Source organism: Saccopteryx leptura, chromosome 3 (assembly GCF_036850995.1).
Source record: "Saccopteryx leptura isolate mSacLep1 chromosome 3, mSacLep1_pri_phased_curated, whole genome shotgun sequence".
NCBI lineage: Eukaryota > Metazoa > Chordata > Mammalia > Chiroptera > Emballonuridae > Saccopteryx > Saccopteryx leptura.
The window spans coordinates 335,024,122-335,041,917 of record NC_089505.1 but is presented as its reverse complement, the minus strand read 5'-3'; the positions used below and the strand labels follow the sequence as shown (position 1 = coordinate 335,041,917).

Genomic DNA, 17,796 nt, shown 5'->3' with positions numbered 1-17,796 from the left:
AGACAAATCAACAGACTCGGAGATGTGGGTAGTGCATCCTTAGACGCAGTGTCTTCGTGCACCGCACCACCTCCTCGGCTGCACACGCCGGCCCTGACCTTGTAGACAAATCAACAGACTCGGAGATGTGGGTAGTGCATCCTTAGACGCAGTGTCTTCATGCACTGCACCACCTCCTCGGCTGCACACGCCGGCGCTGGCCTTGTAGACAAATCAACAGACTCGGAGATGTGGGTAGTGCATCCTTAGACGCAGTGTCTTTGTGCACTGCACCACCTCCTCGGCTGCACACGCCGGCCCTGACCTTGCACTTCCTCTTTGGCAATTCTCCTCATGCTCTCAGTGACTTTTTTAATGTCCAGCCTGGCTGTTCACTAAGACCCAGGAGACTGGGGACTGTGTGTGTCTGGTTGCCTGCCATCTGCTTTTCTAGAAGAGAAAGTAACACAGGTAAATCACATAGCATGGCTTCATAGAATTGGTTTGAAATTGAATTTTGATAAAACAAGAATAAGATGTTCTATCCCAGGGTATTGGAACAGAAAAAAAAACATTTGTTTAAAAGATTTAAATTCCTGATGAAGCACAATGGCTAAAAATTTCATTGCAAGGGACTTGTTCACTGTCACGGCGACAATTAACTACTCATACACGAGGGACCAAGCGGAGGCAAGAGCCCTAGTCAGCAGACTGAAGGACTGAAGCCTCATCTCCAGCTTTACTCAGGTATTTATTAGCCAGTACAAAGAACTCAAGGAAGCAGACAGCAGAAGTTTTCAGGGGTGAAGGACAAGGAATATGCTGACTTCTAATCTCTGTCCTGAGAGCCTAAACATTTCCTGTTACTAAATCTTATCCTGCTGTTTTGCTATTTCCAGCACATATTGTCTCCAGTACAGATCAACAAAGGCTAAGATGGTTAGGTGGTTGCAGTGGAAGGAGAAGGACAAGCATAGAGAGAAACAGGTTTTCAGGGGTTACAGGTGTGCCTGCATTTTGTAGAACTTCTTCAGCATGCCTGGTTAGATGTTTTAAAGTGTCCCAGGTGATGTCAGGCGCTCCCTGAGTGTTTGGGAGAGAGTTAAGTGTTCTTATCTTTTTCGGGTTCCTATCCAGAGATGGATTCACTATCAGCTTCTGGGTCTCTGGAACCAGGTTGCTTTCTAGGTGCTGATGCCAATTTGTGATAAGGCTTCATATGTCTCATGGTATTCAGAGAGGACCTGTTGACGACAAAATTGCAACATACCCTTGCCCTCGGCTTGGTAACTTGACTGGATTCTGCCGCTCAAGGCCGGCTAATACATCCCGGTACAACACAAGAGGCTTAGGCTGTTGCTTGGCTGGTGCAAAATGCTTGGCTGCAGTTAAGTCCAGATGAGAAATGTTCAAAAAATTGAGAGGAAAAAGAGCCTTATACAACTGTCTTTGTGGGGTGAGTCTCTCCTCCTGACTCCCCCTTTTCTGTTTGTGCAGCTGGGGCCTAAGAAGGCTATTGCTCTGTCTGTAATACCTGTGAGTTTGGGTGAATTTCTCAAGCTCCTGAGGCCCCTAAAAATGTTCTAATTTCCCTTTTTATTTTCCTTTCAGAACAACCCTTCTTCTAAAGTCCTTCCTTTTTTCCCCTTTTCTCACCTTTGTCTACTTTCTCAGTTCTTTCTCTTTTTTTTTTATCTCTGCACAAACCTTTTACAACCTGCACCAACCTTCTGCAACTCACACAAACCTTCTTCACCATTCAGAAATAACCAGCTTTCAGAACAATTTACTCTCTTCCTTTTTCTTTCAAAAGTACCTCTATACTTTATACCTTTTATTATTAAAGCCATACAACTTCTTTCTAATTAATCAGAATTCTCAATGTTCAAAAACCTTAACTTTCAGAGAGGACTAAGTTAGTAATTAAGCAATTTTAGGTGGATACATTTATGAACATATTTTTATGACCTTTAGAAACAGGTTATTTCATTGGCAAACAAAGTAATATTTTCAAAAGATATAATAGAGATAACAGGAACCTTTTGTAAGCCTAGGCCCTGGTTGGCAAACTGCGGCTCACAAGCCATGTGTGGCTCTTTGGCCCCTTGAGTGTGGCTCTTCCACAAAATACCACGTGCGGGCGCAACCTCGATAAGGAATGTACCTACCTATATAGTTTCAGTTTAAAAAATTTGGCTCTCAAAAGAAATTTCAATCGTTCTACTGTTGATATTTGGCTCTGCTGACTAATGAGTTTGCCGACCACTGGGCCCTAGGGAAAACAAATATATTTTTTCTGTTAAGCACTTTAAAAGACATTAATCAAATTTAAACTAGTAGTAATATCAAATGCTTTTCTAGACTACCTGGTTAAAAAATAAATTGGTATAACTTTATATTTTATAGTATGATTAATAATTGCAGAGAAGGCAAGACTCTTTATTTGTCCTTGCCAGCCTTCCAAGATGACAGAAAAGAAGGGAGGGGATGGACTACTGAGCTGCTTAGATTTTAAAAGTATTCTCCTTTTTTTCCAAAGAGCCAAATCAAGATTATCCTAGTTACAGCATTAAGTGTAGTTTTAACTTGGCCTGCTAATTTGCATAAACACAATAGGAATAGTAATTGATCATACTGGATTTTTACAATCTGCTTTGCTGGGACTTTATAAGGAATTTTTAGAGTGAGTTTTAATTAGCTTCTCAGGGCACACACAAAAGCCAAGCTACACAGTTGCTATTAGACTCTGCCTGAATCTTTCTGAAAATGTCCTTCTTTCTCACAGTTGTAACAGGTTTGTGGCCTTGGTCACAGACTGTCTCCGTTTCCCAACACCCGGGTCCCTCCTGAAGGCCTTGTCCCAAAGGCACTTCCCAGAACCTTCTGGGGAGGGAGGTTTGCATAAGGGGGGGAGGAGGTTTGGGTGAGGAAGATGCTTAATGAGGAAGTTGCCCTAGTGGGAGGTTGGGTGAGGGGAATTTGAGTTTAAAGGGGCTCTGGACTTAAAGGGGCCCTGGACCCAAACCTAACATTCCAGCCTTTTGTGTTTTTTTTTAAGGAAAAAGTCTCTTCTTCTGTACCTACTTCCTGCTGGTTAGGGTCAGTGAAATATCTCGGGGGAAGGGCTGGTCTGAGGTTCGAGCTGGGTGGTAAGGACAGTGTTTACAAGCTCTTTCCAGTCCCAAGGGATCAATTCATATCCTGTCCCAACTGCTTCAACCATCCCCGTGGTAAAAGTGCTTTCCCAGTCTCTAAGTCTAAACTTCCTTCCTTCAGACACCAAAGGTGTTGTTGTCCAGTCGGGAGCAAGAGGGCAGGTAAATTATCTGACACCCTGCAGCCTGGAGGAGTCCCCGTAGCTATAACTTGAGACTCTGCTGCTCAGGGGAAAGGGATATCCCCTGGCCTGATCCCTAAAAGTGACCTCGCTGCAGCATTCAAGGGCTGTTCCCCTGCTGCTTGTGTCCCTTACCACATGGGATGAGTGGACATCCTTTTCCTTTGCCGGGCTTTGGGAGGTCATTTCTTTTGACAAGTGGTTTCCCATATGAGGAACTACTTGTCACAGCAACAATGAACTAACTACTCAGAGTAGCAAACCTGCCATTTGGTTCTTGTTCTTCACAGTGGGAACCACTTGTCGCAGTGACAATGAACTACTCAGAGACCAGACGAAATGCTCCGAGGGGCCAAGGGGAGGCAAAACCCTGGTCAGCAGACCAAAGGACTGAAGCCCTGTCCCCAGCCTTACTCAGATACTTATTAGCCAGCACAGATAATTCAAGGAAGCAGACAGCAGAAGTTTTCAGGGGGTGAAGTAAAGGACAAGGAACATGCTGACTCCTAATCTCTGTTCTGAGAGCCTAAACATTTCTTGTTGCTGAATCTTATCCTGCTGTTTTGCTGTTTCCAGCATGCAGTGTTTCCAGAGTGAGTCAGAGAGACCCCTGGACTCTCGTCCACTCAGGGTTCTTACCCTAGGGCACCTTGCTGTCTCTAATTGTCATCCTAACTATGCATATTTTCACATCATATTCCTACAGTTCACTCTTGTAAGTACTTAAAGGTTGATAAGCCTGAACTTTGGGGGGTGAGTTAGATTATTCGTGCATCTGCAAAGCATATCCTTCATTTAATGTTTTTCTTTTTCTCTTCATCCCCATGACTGTGATCTGTGCTGTGTCTAAGCATTGAGAGATGATTTAAAATAAAAAAGTTATCAACAATCCAGAGGGCCAAAGCCACATGGAATTAAGAAAATTCATGGTAGACCTGATTCAGTGTAAAATTAACTTGTCTAGGGACATCCAGGGAGATCACTGCAGGGGCAGGAAGGGTGGAGCAAATAGAACATGATGGACATTTTTCAGTTTTATGCCTCTGAGCATATTTATTGAAAGGAATTAGAAAAGAGTTCAGAGAATATGTCATCCTTTTTTCCAGTTAAACTCAGGCAATACTTTAGAAATAGTTAAAGGTAAGAAAGTCATATTGGATGTGCATCCATTATTCCAGGTACCATCTGAGACACATAAATTTATTTTACTTAATTATTTCCCAGATGAATAGAAGTGAATAATAAGTAGATTTAATTTGCAATGAATTGTATGAGATCAAACACTTGGACCACTGAATGGAATGATCAAATTAGTAGTAGCTAGGTCTTCTTGGCCCTGGAATAATTTCCTAAGAGAAGTAGTCGCCCTCTTCATAGGCTAATGTGGATTAAGCTTGGACAGCAAAGGCACTGAAAGGATGAGAAGAACATGAGACAGATGACGGACAAGTCTTTCCCATCTCTCATTTTCCCTAACACTCTGGCTTTTGCTCAAAACGACATTCATGATGTGGAGTCCGTGTTTTGTGCACTTCTGTTGTGCTGTCAGGAAGCTCTGGACTGAAACAGGTCTGTAATCCATTAGATGATGGGTCACCACAGCCAGGAAGCCCGGGCGAGGCCTTTTGGAATTCCAGAGAAGTCATCTCAAGCAGAAACTTCAGTCTCCAAGATTTTTATTAGAAACAAATGAAAGGAAACATAAACAGACAACGAGCGAGTGGCCGGTCACGTTCCACAAACCTAGATGCTGCAGATTGTCCCAGTTCTTAGAGCCCTGTGCTTGGTGCTGGGCTGGATACACTCCCCGGGGCTGCAACCCTCCTGGGCTGCTTGTGACGGTGGCACTTCACACGGACACTTATTTTCATGATGGGAACATGCGAAAATATCCTTATTCTCAGTGATGTGCTGTCTCATCGGCTTTAGCACATTGTCCCCAAACCAGCCTAAATAAAATGTGTGGGATAAAGCCCTGAGGCTCTCAGTTTATGTCTGTCTGCTCGTGCGCTCGGCTGAAAAGCATTCCGAAAACCTAAATCTTTATTTGAAACGTCTTTTCCATCCATCCTTATTTTTTGAGAATGCCACGAAGTGTTTCTAGAGAAATTGCTATTAATGAAGTAATGTGCATTTAAATTTATAATACAATATAATAGAGTTAATCTTTTCAGTGATAGCATTTTTACTCTTTTTGGAGTCTTTTCAAGTTTAATCACTAATGTGTATCAAGACAAATGTAAAAAAGAAAGGATTGTTGTTCTTAATCCGGGTAAATTTCCTTATTTAAAATTATGCAAATTGCTGATGAACGAACTCTTTATTATTGTCAGTAAATGACAAAAGCAATGTTTTATTAAGATGAATTACTTGACACTTTTATTCCTGTCATTATGGATGGTAGGCCAACTTTGCTCTCTCTAAAGAAACATTTTTCAAACTGTCATATCTCAGATCTTCAAATCCTAACTCCAAAGCTACATTGAAATTGACATCCTTTTTCCCTGCAGTTCTACAACTGACAGGGAGTGGTAATTATGCAGCAGTCAGTACCTCAGGACAGTTAGAGTTGACTGAGTCTGTGAGCACGCTCGATGTGCCCACGGATGTGTCCACGTGTTTGAAGCTTGATGGTGACTGACATGAAAGTGCTCTTGTGGTTTGCTTTTTAACAGTACAATAAAGCTGCCATTCTAAATGCTCAGAAACCACAAGCCAGATATTTACATGTGAGGATCTGTTTGTAGCATTACTATATAAATATGTTCTTTTTATGTCATGGGTTATTTTTTTTTTAAAGAGAGTTTTCTTTACTACTTTGTCTTCTACTTTCCTGTATTATAAACACGTACCCTGAGCTATCTTCAGAGCGTAGACACTAAACAATAAATTGAATGTCCAGGATATGAGTACTGATGAAATTTTCATTTGTAGACTAGATCAGTGTTCACAAACTGGTGGCCTGTCGACCAGATCTGGCCTCTGCTGTGTTTTGTTTGGCTGAAACAATGGTTATAAGAGTACAAATTATTTTCCTATGTTTAAAAACTGGACTGTGACACACAAGAATTAGATTTTTGTCCAGAAGAATGAGATTTGGTAACACTGGACTTGCAGTGTGCTAGGGCTGAATTATGGCTGCCACCTGTTGCTGATCCTGTGTAGTCCTAGTCACCACAGCTCTGCTGCCCCTCATTGCTACAGCCCACCACCCTCATAAATTTTTACTCTTTACACGATTACCTATCTGGCCACTGTTGGCATCTGAGTTTGTGACCTGTGAACCAGAGGTGTTTTTTTCTTTCCAGTTGAATCAGACAAGAATATCATATCATAATTGCATTTAAGTAATATATAAATAATTTTTTTAATGCTTTGGATTAAATTTGTTTTTTAAGAAGTCGTCATAGGCCCTGGCCGGTTGGCTCAGTGGTAGAGCGTCGGCCTGGCGTGTAGAAGTCCTGGGTTCGATTCCCGGCCAGGGCACACAGGAGAAGCACCCATCTGCTTCTCCACCTCTCCCCCTCTCCTTCCTCTTTGTCTCTCTCTTCCCCTCCCGCAGCCGAGGCTCCATTGAAGCAAAGATGGCCTGGGCGCTGGGGATGGCTCTTTGGCCTCTGCCCCAGGCGCTAGAGTGGCTCTGGTTGCGGCAGAGCAACGCCCCGGAGGGGCAGAGCATCGCCCCCTGGTGGGCAGAGTGTTACCCCCTGGTGGGCGTGCCGGGTGGATCCCGGTCAGGCGCATGTGGGAGTCTGTCTGACTGTCTCTCCTGGTTTCTAGCTTCAGAAAAATAAAAAAAATAAAAAAATAAAAAAAGTTGTCATAGACTTTGGCCAGTTGGCTCAGTGGACGGAGCATTAGCCCAGCATGCTGACATCTGGGGTTCAATCCCCAGTCAGTGCACACATGAGAAGTGACCATCTACTTCTCTCCCCACCCCTCCACCCCTTCTCACTCTCTTCCCCTCCTGCAGCCAGTGGCTCAATTGGTTTGAGCATTGACCCCAGATGCTGAGGATAGCTTGGTTGGTCCAATTGGCCTCAGGTGCTGAGGATAGATCGGCTGATTTCAGCATCAGCCCCAGACAGGGTTGCTGGGTGGATCCCAGTCAAGGCACATGCGGAAGTCTGTGTCACTATCTCCCCTCCTCTCACTGAAAAAAAAAGTCGTCAAAAAAGGGTAAATAGGCCCTGGCCGGTTGGCTCAGTGGTAGAGTGTCAGCCTGGCGTGCAGAAGTCCTGGGTTCGATTCCTGGCCAGGGCACACAGGAGAAGCGCCCATCTGCTTCTCCACCCCTTCCCCTCTCCTTCCTCTGTCTCTCTCTTCCCCTCCCGCAGCCGAGGCTCCACTGGAGCAAAGATGGCTCGGGCACTGGGGATGGCTCCTCGGCCTCTGCCCCAGGCGCTAGAGTGGCTCTGGTCGCAACAGAGCGACGCCCCGGAGGGGCAGAGCATCGCCCCCTGGTGGGCAGAGCGTCGCCCCTGGTGGTCATGCCAGGCTTGTCTGAAGACAATTAGGTATCTGAAGACATCTAATTTGACTAGCAGTGAAACTGTTAGTGGTGGAATTTTGATAGAATATATATCTATATATTTATATGTAGATTTAGATATATAGATATAGATATATATTAAAAATAAGTATGTTGGAGGTACTTCTACCCTCATCTTTCAGATTTGAGAGAACATGAGGTTTTCTATAAGATTTTTGCATAAGAGAATAAGAAGACTTTAAGTTTTATTTATCTAGCAAAGAAAGTAATAAAAAGAACATTCTATTAAGATACATTTACTTGTAACTCATTTAGGCACAAAAATCTAAAGTGATACGTAAAAATCTACCCTTGAGTTTAAGTGCGAACATATAGAAATGTTACCGAACTCAAGGGGTTTACCACTTGGGGTGTTCTTATTCAAGAACAAGTAGTCATGAAGTAGTTTTATTTACTTGCATCAAGTAAGATTCACATCCAAGCCCTGTCTTCCCAAAGGGAGGTGTAGCCATTACTTATATACACTATTTGGTTCATTACCTGTCAATTTCTTCTTTGTAATTGGCTAAATTTATCTAGTTGGGGTTCTGGTCAAGCTCATCTTGTTGTAGCTCCATCTGCAAAATACTGTGCTACATTTTAACATTTAACAAGAATAGCATTAGGATCCACTGAGACCTTGAGACCCTTGTCCTAGCTAACAAAAAACTGATGCTTAACTTCTGAGTTCCTAATCCTCATTAGTAGCTGTTACAGAAGAAAATCCAAATCAAGTTTGTACAAACTATCTGAATTGTGGTGCACCAGATTAATTTATAGTGTTCTCTCTCTCTCTCTCTCTCTCTCTCTCTCTCTCTCTCTCATTTGTGGCCTGCTATGGATCTTAGAGCACCAGTTCTTAACCACATTAAGCTAAGTAACTTTTCCGTAATAACGACCAGGTTTTAGACCAAGTCTGAGTGATATCAAAGAGGAGAAGAGTGGAGAACAAACTCAGTTTATTCCTAAGTAAATCAGGAAGCATTAGGAAGCTTGATGCCAGGACAAATACCTACACTTGGAACTGGCACGGTCCCCCACATCTAGACTTGGTTCAGCTAAAACCACCAGAATCTTATTTGACCTATACCTGTTTTCATCTGGAAATCTGAATCACAATGCCCAGTTATAAGTTTCCTTATCTCAATCTTGACCAGAAAGCATCTTCATTCTGATGGTTAATCTGAGTGACATGGCTGAAAAGAGTATAGGTGCCTCACCAATAGGAGTCAGTCCATTAAGACTTTTGCTAAGATTCTTTGTGGCCATAAAGGTTTATGGCCAAGGCCAAATTAATATATTAATGAACTTCCCCATGGGAATATTATTTGAATCAAAGAAAATACTGGCCCTGGCCGGTTAGCTCAGTGGGTAGAGCATCGGCCTGGCGTGCAGAGGTCCCGGGTTCGATTCCCGGCCAGGGCACACAGGAGAGGCGCCCATCTGCTTCTCCACCCCTCCCCCTCTCCTTCCTCTCTGTCTCTCTCTTCCCCTCCCGCAGCCAAGGCTCCATTGGAGCAAAGATGGCCCGGGCGCTGGGGATGGCTCCTTGGCCTCTGCCCCAGGCGCTAGAGTGGCTCTGGTCACGGCAGAGCGATGCCCCGGAGGGGCAGAGCATCGCCCCCTGGTGGGCGTGCCGGGTGGATCCGGTCGGGCGCATGCGGGAGTCTGTCTGACTGTCTCTCCCCGTTTCCAGCTTCAGAAAAATACAAAAAAAAAAAAAAAAGAAAATACTAGAAAAAGCTTTCCTGTTCTTTCCCCTTTTGGATAATATTCCTGCTATCTTTTTTTCCCAATGATTTCTACATAACTACTGTTTGAATTGTGGTATATTATCTTCATATACTGCCTTCACCTTTTTAAATGGGTTGTTATATTGGAACAGCAAGAAACAGACGTTTGCCACATAATGTAAGTAGTCAATTAAGGCTTTATTTCAAAAGCCAGTGACCAATGAGGGAACTAGCGTTCCAAAAACTTGCAGCACTAAACACACTCAGGAGCAAACTTTTTTATTTATTTATTTATTTATTCATTTGAGAGAGGAGAGGGAGAGAGAGAGAGAGAGAGAGAGAGGAGAGACAGAGAGAGAGAAGGGGGGAGGAGCTGGAAGCATCAACTCCCATATGTGCCTTGACCAGGCAAGCCCAGGGTTTTGAACCGGCGACCTCAGCATTTCCAGGTCGACACTTTATCCACTGCACCACCACAGGCCAGGCCTCAGGTGCAAACTTTTAAAGGAAAGATTACATTCTGGCCAGGGTATGGGAGGAGGGGAAGCCTAGCAGTAAACCAAAGAGTGAAACAAACTCATTTATAATGTTTATCTATAGGACTAATTCAGGGAGAAACATTCTGGGAACACCTGCAACCTTGTGAAACTAGCCCAAGGCCACATCTTGTAAAAGCAGCCTCAAGGCCAGGGTTAGGGAGTCTGTTAGAGAAAGTTCTGCTGAGAGTCTCTTTGCTTCATTTCAGTGTTATGGTCATTCTTGTCTACCTCTGGAATCATTGTGTGACACTGTGTAATGAATTTAACCCAGAGTACTCCCTGTACAGACCTGTGTCCTATGAAGGCCAGAATGGGAAGGGATTCGTGAACCTCTGCCCAGATATGCCTGTAGTCCAAAATATACACAAAAGGGTGAGGGCGGAAGTAAATGCTCACTAATAACTATAGTTTAAGCTTACCTAGTACAAATCTATTTAATTTACAAATGTGTTCTGTTTTAATGCTTCTTAAGCTATTGATTGTGAATTTTTTTTTCCTGTTGTTAAATCTTCAATTTTACTACAGGAAAAAGTATAATAGATTTTTACCCTTTCTAAGTGTTCATTAAATGATGGTTGTGGTTATATAGTAACAACTAACAGGGTTGAGTTTGACAGTCCTCTGACTGCAAATGTATATGGGAGCACTTCAGTTTCTTTTTCTCCTTTTAAAAAATTACTATACTCAGAAGTCATGTTATTAACTGTTGCTCAGATACTGTGTTTTTGCTCTGTACAGCTCTCATTGTAACAATGTTCTGCTAGATAAATGAGTTACAAGTAAATGTATCTTAATAGAATGTTCTTTTTATTACTTTCTTTGCTAGATAAATAAAACTTAAAGTCTTCTTATTCTCTTATGCAAAAATCTTATAGAAAACCTCATGTTCTCTCAAATCTGAAAGATGAGGGTAGAAGTACCTCCAACATACTTATTTTTAATATATATCTATATCTATATATCTAAATCTACATATAGATATATAGATATATATTCTATCAAAATTCCACCACTAACAGTTTCACTGCTAGTCAAATTAGATGTCTTCAGATACCTAATTGTCTTCAGACAAGAGTCTTTCTTTTTTTCTTTTCAGAGAGACAGAGAGAGAGAGTCAGAGAGAGGGATAGACAGACAGGAATGAAGAGAGATGAGAAGCATCAATCATTAGTTTTTCGTTGCGACACCTTAGTTGTTCATTGATTGCTTTCTCATATGTGCCTTGACCATGGGGCTACAGCAGACTGAGGAACCCCTTGCTTAAGCCAGCAACCTTGGGTTCAAGCTGGTGAACTTTGCTCAAACCAGATGCGCCCGCACTCAAGCTGGCGACCTTGGGGTCTCGAACCTGGGTCCTCCACATCCCAGTCCGATGCTCTATCCACTGCGCCACTGCGCCACTGCCTGGTCAGGCCCCTAATTGTCTTCAGATAAGATGTCTTATCCTCAACAGGATTGATTCAGTCTCAGACATCTTAAGTGAAAATATATATTCAATTACTTGTATAGGCATCATTGAGCTAGTAATGATCTTTACAGCTCTTCATGGAAGTTTGCCAGGTTCTTCAAATGCCTGTAATTGTAAAAAACATAAAGTTATACATTGTATTCTGTTGTGAACATAATTAAAAGCTGTTTCCTTGAGGGGAAAAAAAAAGAAGTTCATCAGATAATTTTTTTTTAGAAAGTAAAAATAACATTTATGTTTCATAAAACTGATTACTATTTTACAGCAATTGATATAATTTGATGCATTAGTGTAGTTCAAGCTTACTGTTACCAATCATGTCCTTTTCGCTTTCAGCGATGAAAATATCTCCCGCAGAACATTTTCCCCTATTCCTTCTGAAAGTGAAATTACTTATGAAGCTGTGACAAAAAGAGAAGGAAAACAGTGTCTTTCCTACTTCAAGGGAGGCTGTGGAGGAACTAGAAAGAACTTGGACTGAAATAAGGAAATAGGTGCCAGTTCTGATTCTGCTGTAATGATATAAATGTTTGTTAGATGAACAAATCAAATAACCACTTTGGACCTCAGTTTCCCAATTATAACATTAAGGACCTGGAGTAGGTTATCTCTATCTCTTACTAGCTCTAAAATTTCCTGCTTCCTTGTAAACAATATCTTTCTTCTCACTCGAGTCCTTTGCTGTGAAAGAATCATCTATGGTTACAATGGAATGCACTTGGTGTGTGTTAGTGTAGCAATACTTTGCCTATTTTGTATAGTAATCTGTCTCCCTCTGCTTGGATACATTCCTTACCTAATTGCACAGGAAGTCAGTGATGAGGGTGGGAGAGGGGTCTTGGTTTTTATACCCTTTCTAATGTTCTAACATGTGAAATTAGTTGCCCTGAATTATTTTGGTTTTAACCTGAGACAGAAATTTTTAAAACATTTTTACATCTGTCCCAAACTCAATTCTTAATGTAATGGGCTATGTAACTGTAGATTTAAAAAATTGCTTTAATGTTTAAAACCATACCACACAATTAATTCATGCTTGATGGACATTTCCTATGCTCTGTTTATTCTGCGTGAATCCTTCATTCCTATAAATAACCTTCCCAGGAAAAGTTTGCAAGTACATAGCTCAACTTGAATGAGAGAGAGCAAGATTGAGAAAAGGAAGGAGAGAATATGGAAGGATTCCAGTTTACTTGAATGAGGTTTTCTGGTATAGATTTGCCATTTTTTTCTAAACCAATTGCCAGAATACCAGATATAGTTATATTAAAATTTATTTGACTTAATGAATTATTATACAGACTCATTAAAATTATATCTATTGCCTGACCAGGCGGTGGCACAGTGGATAGAGCATTGGACTGAGACATGGAGGAACCAGGTTCAAAACCCCTAAGTCGCCAGCTTGAGTGCAGGGTCACTGGCTTGAGCATGGGATCATAGACATGATCTCAATGTCACTGGCTTGAGCCCAAGGTCACTGGCTTGAGCAGGGGGTCACCCGCTCTGCTGTAGCCCCCTCTGGTTAAGGCACATGTGAGCAAGCAATCAATGAACAACTAAGGTGCCGCAACAAAGAATTGATGCTTCTCATCTCTCTCCTTTCCTGTCTGTCTGTTCCTTTCTGTTCCTCTCTCTGACTCTCTCTGTCTCTGTCAAAAAAAAAAAAAATTATATCTATGAAGAATTTTTAATGGCATGGAAAATTGTTTATAATATAGTGACTGAGCAAACTGAGAAAAGGAAATTGGCATTATATATACTTGATCTCAACTAAAGGAAAATAAAGACACTAACATATTAACTGTGGTGTTCTCTAACTGATGATATTATTTGGTAATGATTTTTTCCCTGTATTTTTACTTTTTAAAACTTGGCTGATAATTTTTGTTAAAAATTTAGAACACAAATTATGTTGTGTTTTGTTCTTTGTATCATTGCAAGTTTGTATTTCCCCATGCCTCTACTTGGAGAGGAATGGCTCCAAAGGAGGAGCACCTTGGAGGGATTCAACTCACCCACCTGCTGGGCCACAGTAGCAGGCAGGCCATAGCTCTATGGGGTTGAGAACTCAGTAGCCTCAGTAATGGGAAAGGGGGTCCTAAACATCACAAGGGTCAGCAAGTGCAGAACCGATCCCACAAACACTTATTTATATGCTAGGTTCTAATTACACACTGGAGATATTAGAAGAATAAGATATATCTCAGAGTAAAATGCACTGAGAGTGTTTTGGGAGAAACAGACGAATCTTAGGTGTGATGAAAAGGCGATATTACAAGGGGTAATCTCATACAAGGGTGGAGTGGTCAGCCTCATGGTAAGGATGAGGTGGGATCCAGAGGAGATGTTTTAGTCTAGTTACTCAAGAGGATAGAGGCAGAGTTGCATAAGAAGTGGCACAAATAAAAGTCCTTTAGCATGAAACTAAATGGTGACTGGGAGTTATGACTATTTTAGTAAGGGTGAGTGTAGACCAGGGGTCCCCAAATTAAATTACGGCCCGCGGGCTGCATGCGGACCCCTGAGGCCATTTATCCGGCCCCCACCGCACTTCAAGAAGGGGCACCTCTTTCATTGGTGGTCAGTGAGAGGAGCACATTGACCATCTCATTAGCCAAAAGCAGGCCCATAGTTCCCTTTGAAATACTGATCAGTGTGCTGATTTAAATTTACTTGTTCTTTATTTTAAATATTGTATTTGTTCCCGTTTTGTTTTTTTACTTTAAAATAAAGTAAAAAAACAAGATATGTGCAGTGTGCATAGGGATTTGTTCATAGTTTTTTTATAGTCCAGCCCTCCAACGGTCTGAGGGACAGGGAACTGGCCCCCTGTGTAAAAAGTTTGGGGACCCCTGGTGTAGACTAGAAAACAGATCAAGGGCAAATGTGGCAAGGAAAGTGGCAGGAATGAAGTCATGGATGGCTGCCTCTGGGTGCTGCCTTAACCTGTAAATGAGAAGAAGCTATTAAGAGTTATACAGCTGTGGATTGACATTAGATTTGCATTTTAGAAAAATTACTGTCATGGTGCTAGGGGGAAGGGGTAGTGAAATGGGAGGCCCCAGTGGGAAGCTGTTAGAGTGGTCTAAGCCAGAGGTGAGGCTGGCCGGAGCTGGGACTGACAACGAAATGCAGAGGACGAGATGGATTTGAAGAGTGAAGTTCAGATTTAACAGACCCAGTAGTAGCCTGTTGGATGTACAGTGTGAAGCAGGGGGTGACTAGGAGGAGTCCGAGGATTGATAGTGGTATCATATGAATAAGGAGGAGGTGTTGGGAAATACTGAGTTTCAGTTTAGATTATAAAGTTAACACTTCCTTCTTTCCACCCTTTCTTTCCTTCCCTTCTAGCTCTTTCTGCCTTTTCCTCTTTCTTCCTCCTTCCCTTCCTCCCTCCCTCCCTTCCTTCCTCTCATTCTTTCTATTCATTCATTCATTCATTCATTCACTCAGGTATTAAGCCCTCACTATATGTGGGGCACTATTTCAGTCACTGCCTTAGGGCCACTTTCCATGTATCCTGAACCATGAGGGGAAAGAAGTCATTTTTACAGCCACAGCTACTGGGTGTCTCTGACCAGGACACAGCTAGTCAGGCCTAAGACACAACGGCTTAACTCCTTTCAAATGGCATTGCATAATATATGTTTTTATGTTGGAAGCACCACTAATGGCCATTTTCTTTCTAGGTAGTGTCTTTATTTCTGTTATGTTTCTGAAAGAAAATTTGAGAGCCTCAGATTTACTAGGTAAGTAATTCTTTAATTCATGTAATTATAGTACTGTTTAATCAGGAAATCAATAATACTATTCATAAAAAAACATGTGCTTTAGCCTGGCCAGGTGGAGGCACAGTGGATAGAGCATCGGGCTGGGACACTGAGGACCCAGGTTCAAAACCCTGAAGTCGCCAGCTTGAGCACAGGCTCATCTGGCTTGAGCGTGGGTCACTGGCTTGGCCCCAAGGTCACTGGCTTGAAACCCAACGTTGCTGACTTGAGCAAGGGGTCACTGACTCTGCTAGAGCCCCCTGGTCAAGGCATATATGAGAAAGCAATCAATGAACAACTAAGGTGCCTCAACAAAGAATTGATGCTTCTCATCTCTCTCTTCCTCTCTCTCTCTCTCCTCTCGTGCACTAAAAAAAAGTGCTTTAAAAACTGGGAACAAATTACTGAAATGGACATAATCTTGGAGCTGCCATCTGCTCTTTTGTGGGAAATACTTCCATTTTCATTGTGCCCACTGCCCATGCTATTGACCACAGCAAATTGTTATTTTATAGTATATTTATTATGAATTTAATGAAATGCTTATGAACATAATAAAATCCACTAAATTTCACTTCAAAGGCCATATCTGTTAGACTGTTCCATGAAAGTACTACATAAAAAGGAAAGCCACACACAAAGATTGGATGTCCCAGTTAACTACCTGATTTATATTTAGCTCGCTCCAAACGTAATATAGAACACTGCTCTTCAAAATTTTATGTGGAAATACAGCTGTTAGTGGAAAATAACAGTAGTCTTTCTGGCTGTAAGAACGATTTGTTATCTAGCAAAGCCATCATATATTAATTATGTCTTCTGCCACTTGTAGGAAATATAATTGGTAAGAAGAATTGTGGAGATTCACATTTTCTTCCTTGACAAAATCCTGTTTGAGTTGCTGCTGACATATGACAGTGAATTTGATGCTTTAGGCACTTTAAATAAAACAGTGTCAGCTCGCTTCCAAGGAGATCACATTTATCTAAAAAATTTGAGCTTTGAATGCGATGCCAGTTGTGCTGTGTGGGGCCTTTGTTTCTCTGACCACGTTCCCCTTGAGCCTGGTGCCCTGAAAGTGTTTTCGCTTTTCTTTTCTTCTGTACTTTGATTCTGCTAGCAGAGTTTTTAGTCACCCTTGTCAAGTTTTTCATGGCTAAAATGCTTTTCCAAATGCACTCCTGTATGAACTCTATCTCATCAAATATATTATTTTTCTATGCTGTTTTTTAAGTGTGTGTCTGTGTGTGTGTGTGTGTGTGTGTGTGTGTGTTATGGTCTGTGCAGTCATTTGGGGAAATTGTCAGGAATCAGAAATAAGAATGAGCAGTGCCTGAGTTTGTAAGTTAAAAAGCATAGGTCCTACATTATTCTTCTCATTCACCTAATGTCTTCAGAAAACTTTTAAGTTGTTTTCTCTGTAATACACCATCATTTGTAATTAATTCTTGTTTAATGTTTAAATTAATCTAAGATATTTAATGAAGTGATACAGATGGATATAAAGGGACACTTGATAATTATCGTGGTTATTAGTAGTAAAAAGGTGACTAATTAAGACAGAATCCCTGTCCTGAAATAATACAGTAGTTGATGATTATAGATAGATAGATAGATAGATAGATAGATAGATAGATAGATGATAGGTAGGTAGGTAGGTAGGTAGGTAGATAGATAGATGATAGATAGATAGATAGATAGATAGATAGATAGATAGATAGATAGATAGATAGATACTGTAGGTAGATGTCTTTTTAAAGCAGGAGATAATATGTATCATAAGGCCTTAAGCCTTTAGTTTAGAACAGCGTTTCTCAACCTCACACTACTGAGATTTTAGGCCGGGTAGTTCTTCACTGTAGGGAGCTATCCTGGGCCAAGCTTGTAGGGTGTTTAGTAACATCGCAACTGGCCTTTACAGATTAGATGCCTGTAGCACCCTACACCCGTTTTGACAATCAAAAATTACTTCAAACATTGCCAAATGTTCCCTGGGAGGTAAAATCACCCCCAGTTGAGAACCACTGGTTTAAGGTAAGGAGAAATTACTCAGGCTGGGAAACTCAGAGAATCTTTTTTACAGTAGAAGTAACATTTGAATGTGCTCTGACAACTGAATAGGACAGACATGGGCCACATCCAAGCATTTGGAGGAGGGCATAGAGAGGGAATAACACGAGAAGTATTCACAAAGGTGCACAAAGGTAAGGTAAGTTTCTATTAATACTTTATAACAGCTGCCAGGAAAAGTTAGGAAAAGGATAAATGAAAGTCCTTTCATTTAGTAGTTTCTCCTTTTTTTTTTTTTTTTTTTTGTATTTTTCTGAAGTTGGAAATGGGGAGGCAGTCAGACAGACTCCTGCATGCGCCCGACCGGGATCCACCCGGCATGCCCACCAGGGGACAGTGCTCTGCCCATCCGGGGCGTCGCTCTGT

At 41.7% G+C, this 17,796-nt stretch overlaps 1 protein-coding gene across 2 annotated transcripts in view; it reads left to right on the top strand.

Moving 5' to 3' along the window:
• NIPAL2 (NIPA like domain containing 2) overlaps window positions 1–17,796 on the top strand; it is an 82,653-nt gene that overhangs the window by 26,198 nt on the left and 38,659 nt on the right. For both annotated transcript variants that reach the window (XM_066379203.1, XM_066379202.1), the window contains exon 4: window positions 15,280–15,339. In XM_066379203.1, the coding sequence (XP_066235300.1) occupies window positions 15,280–15,339 (60 nt within the window). The remainder of the gene's footprint in view (window positions 1–15,279; window positions 15,340–17,796) is intronic.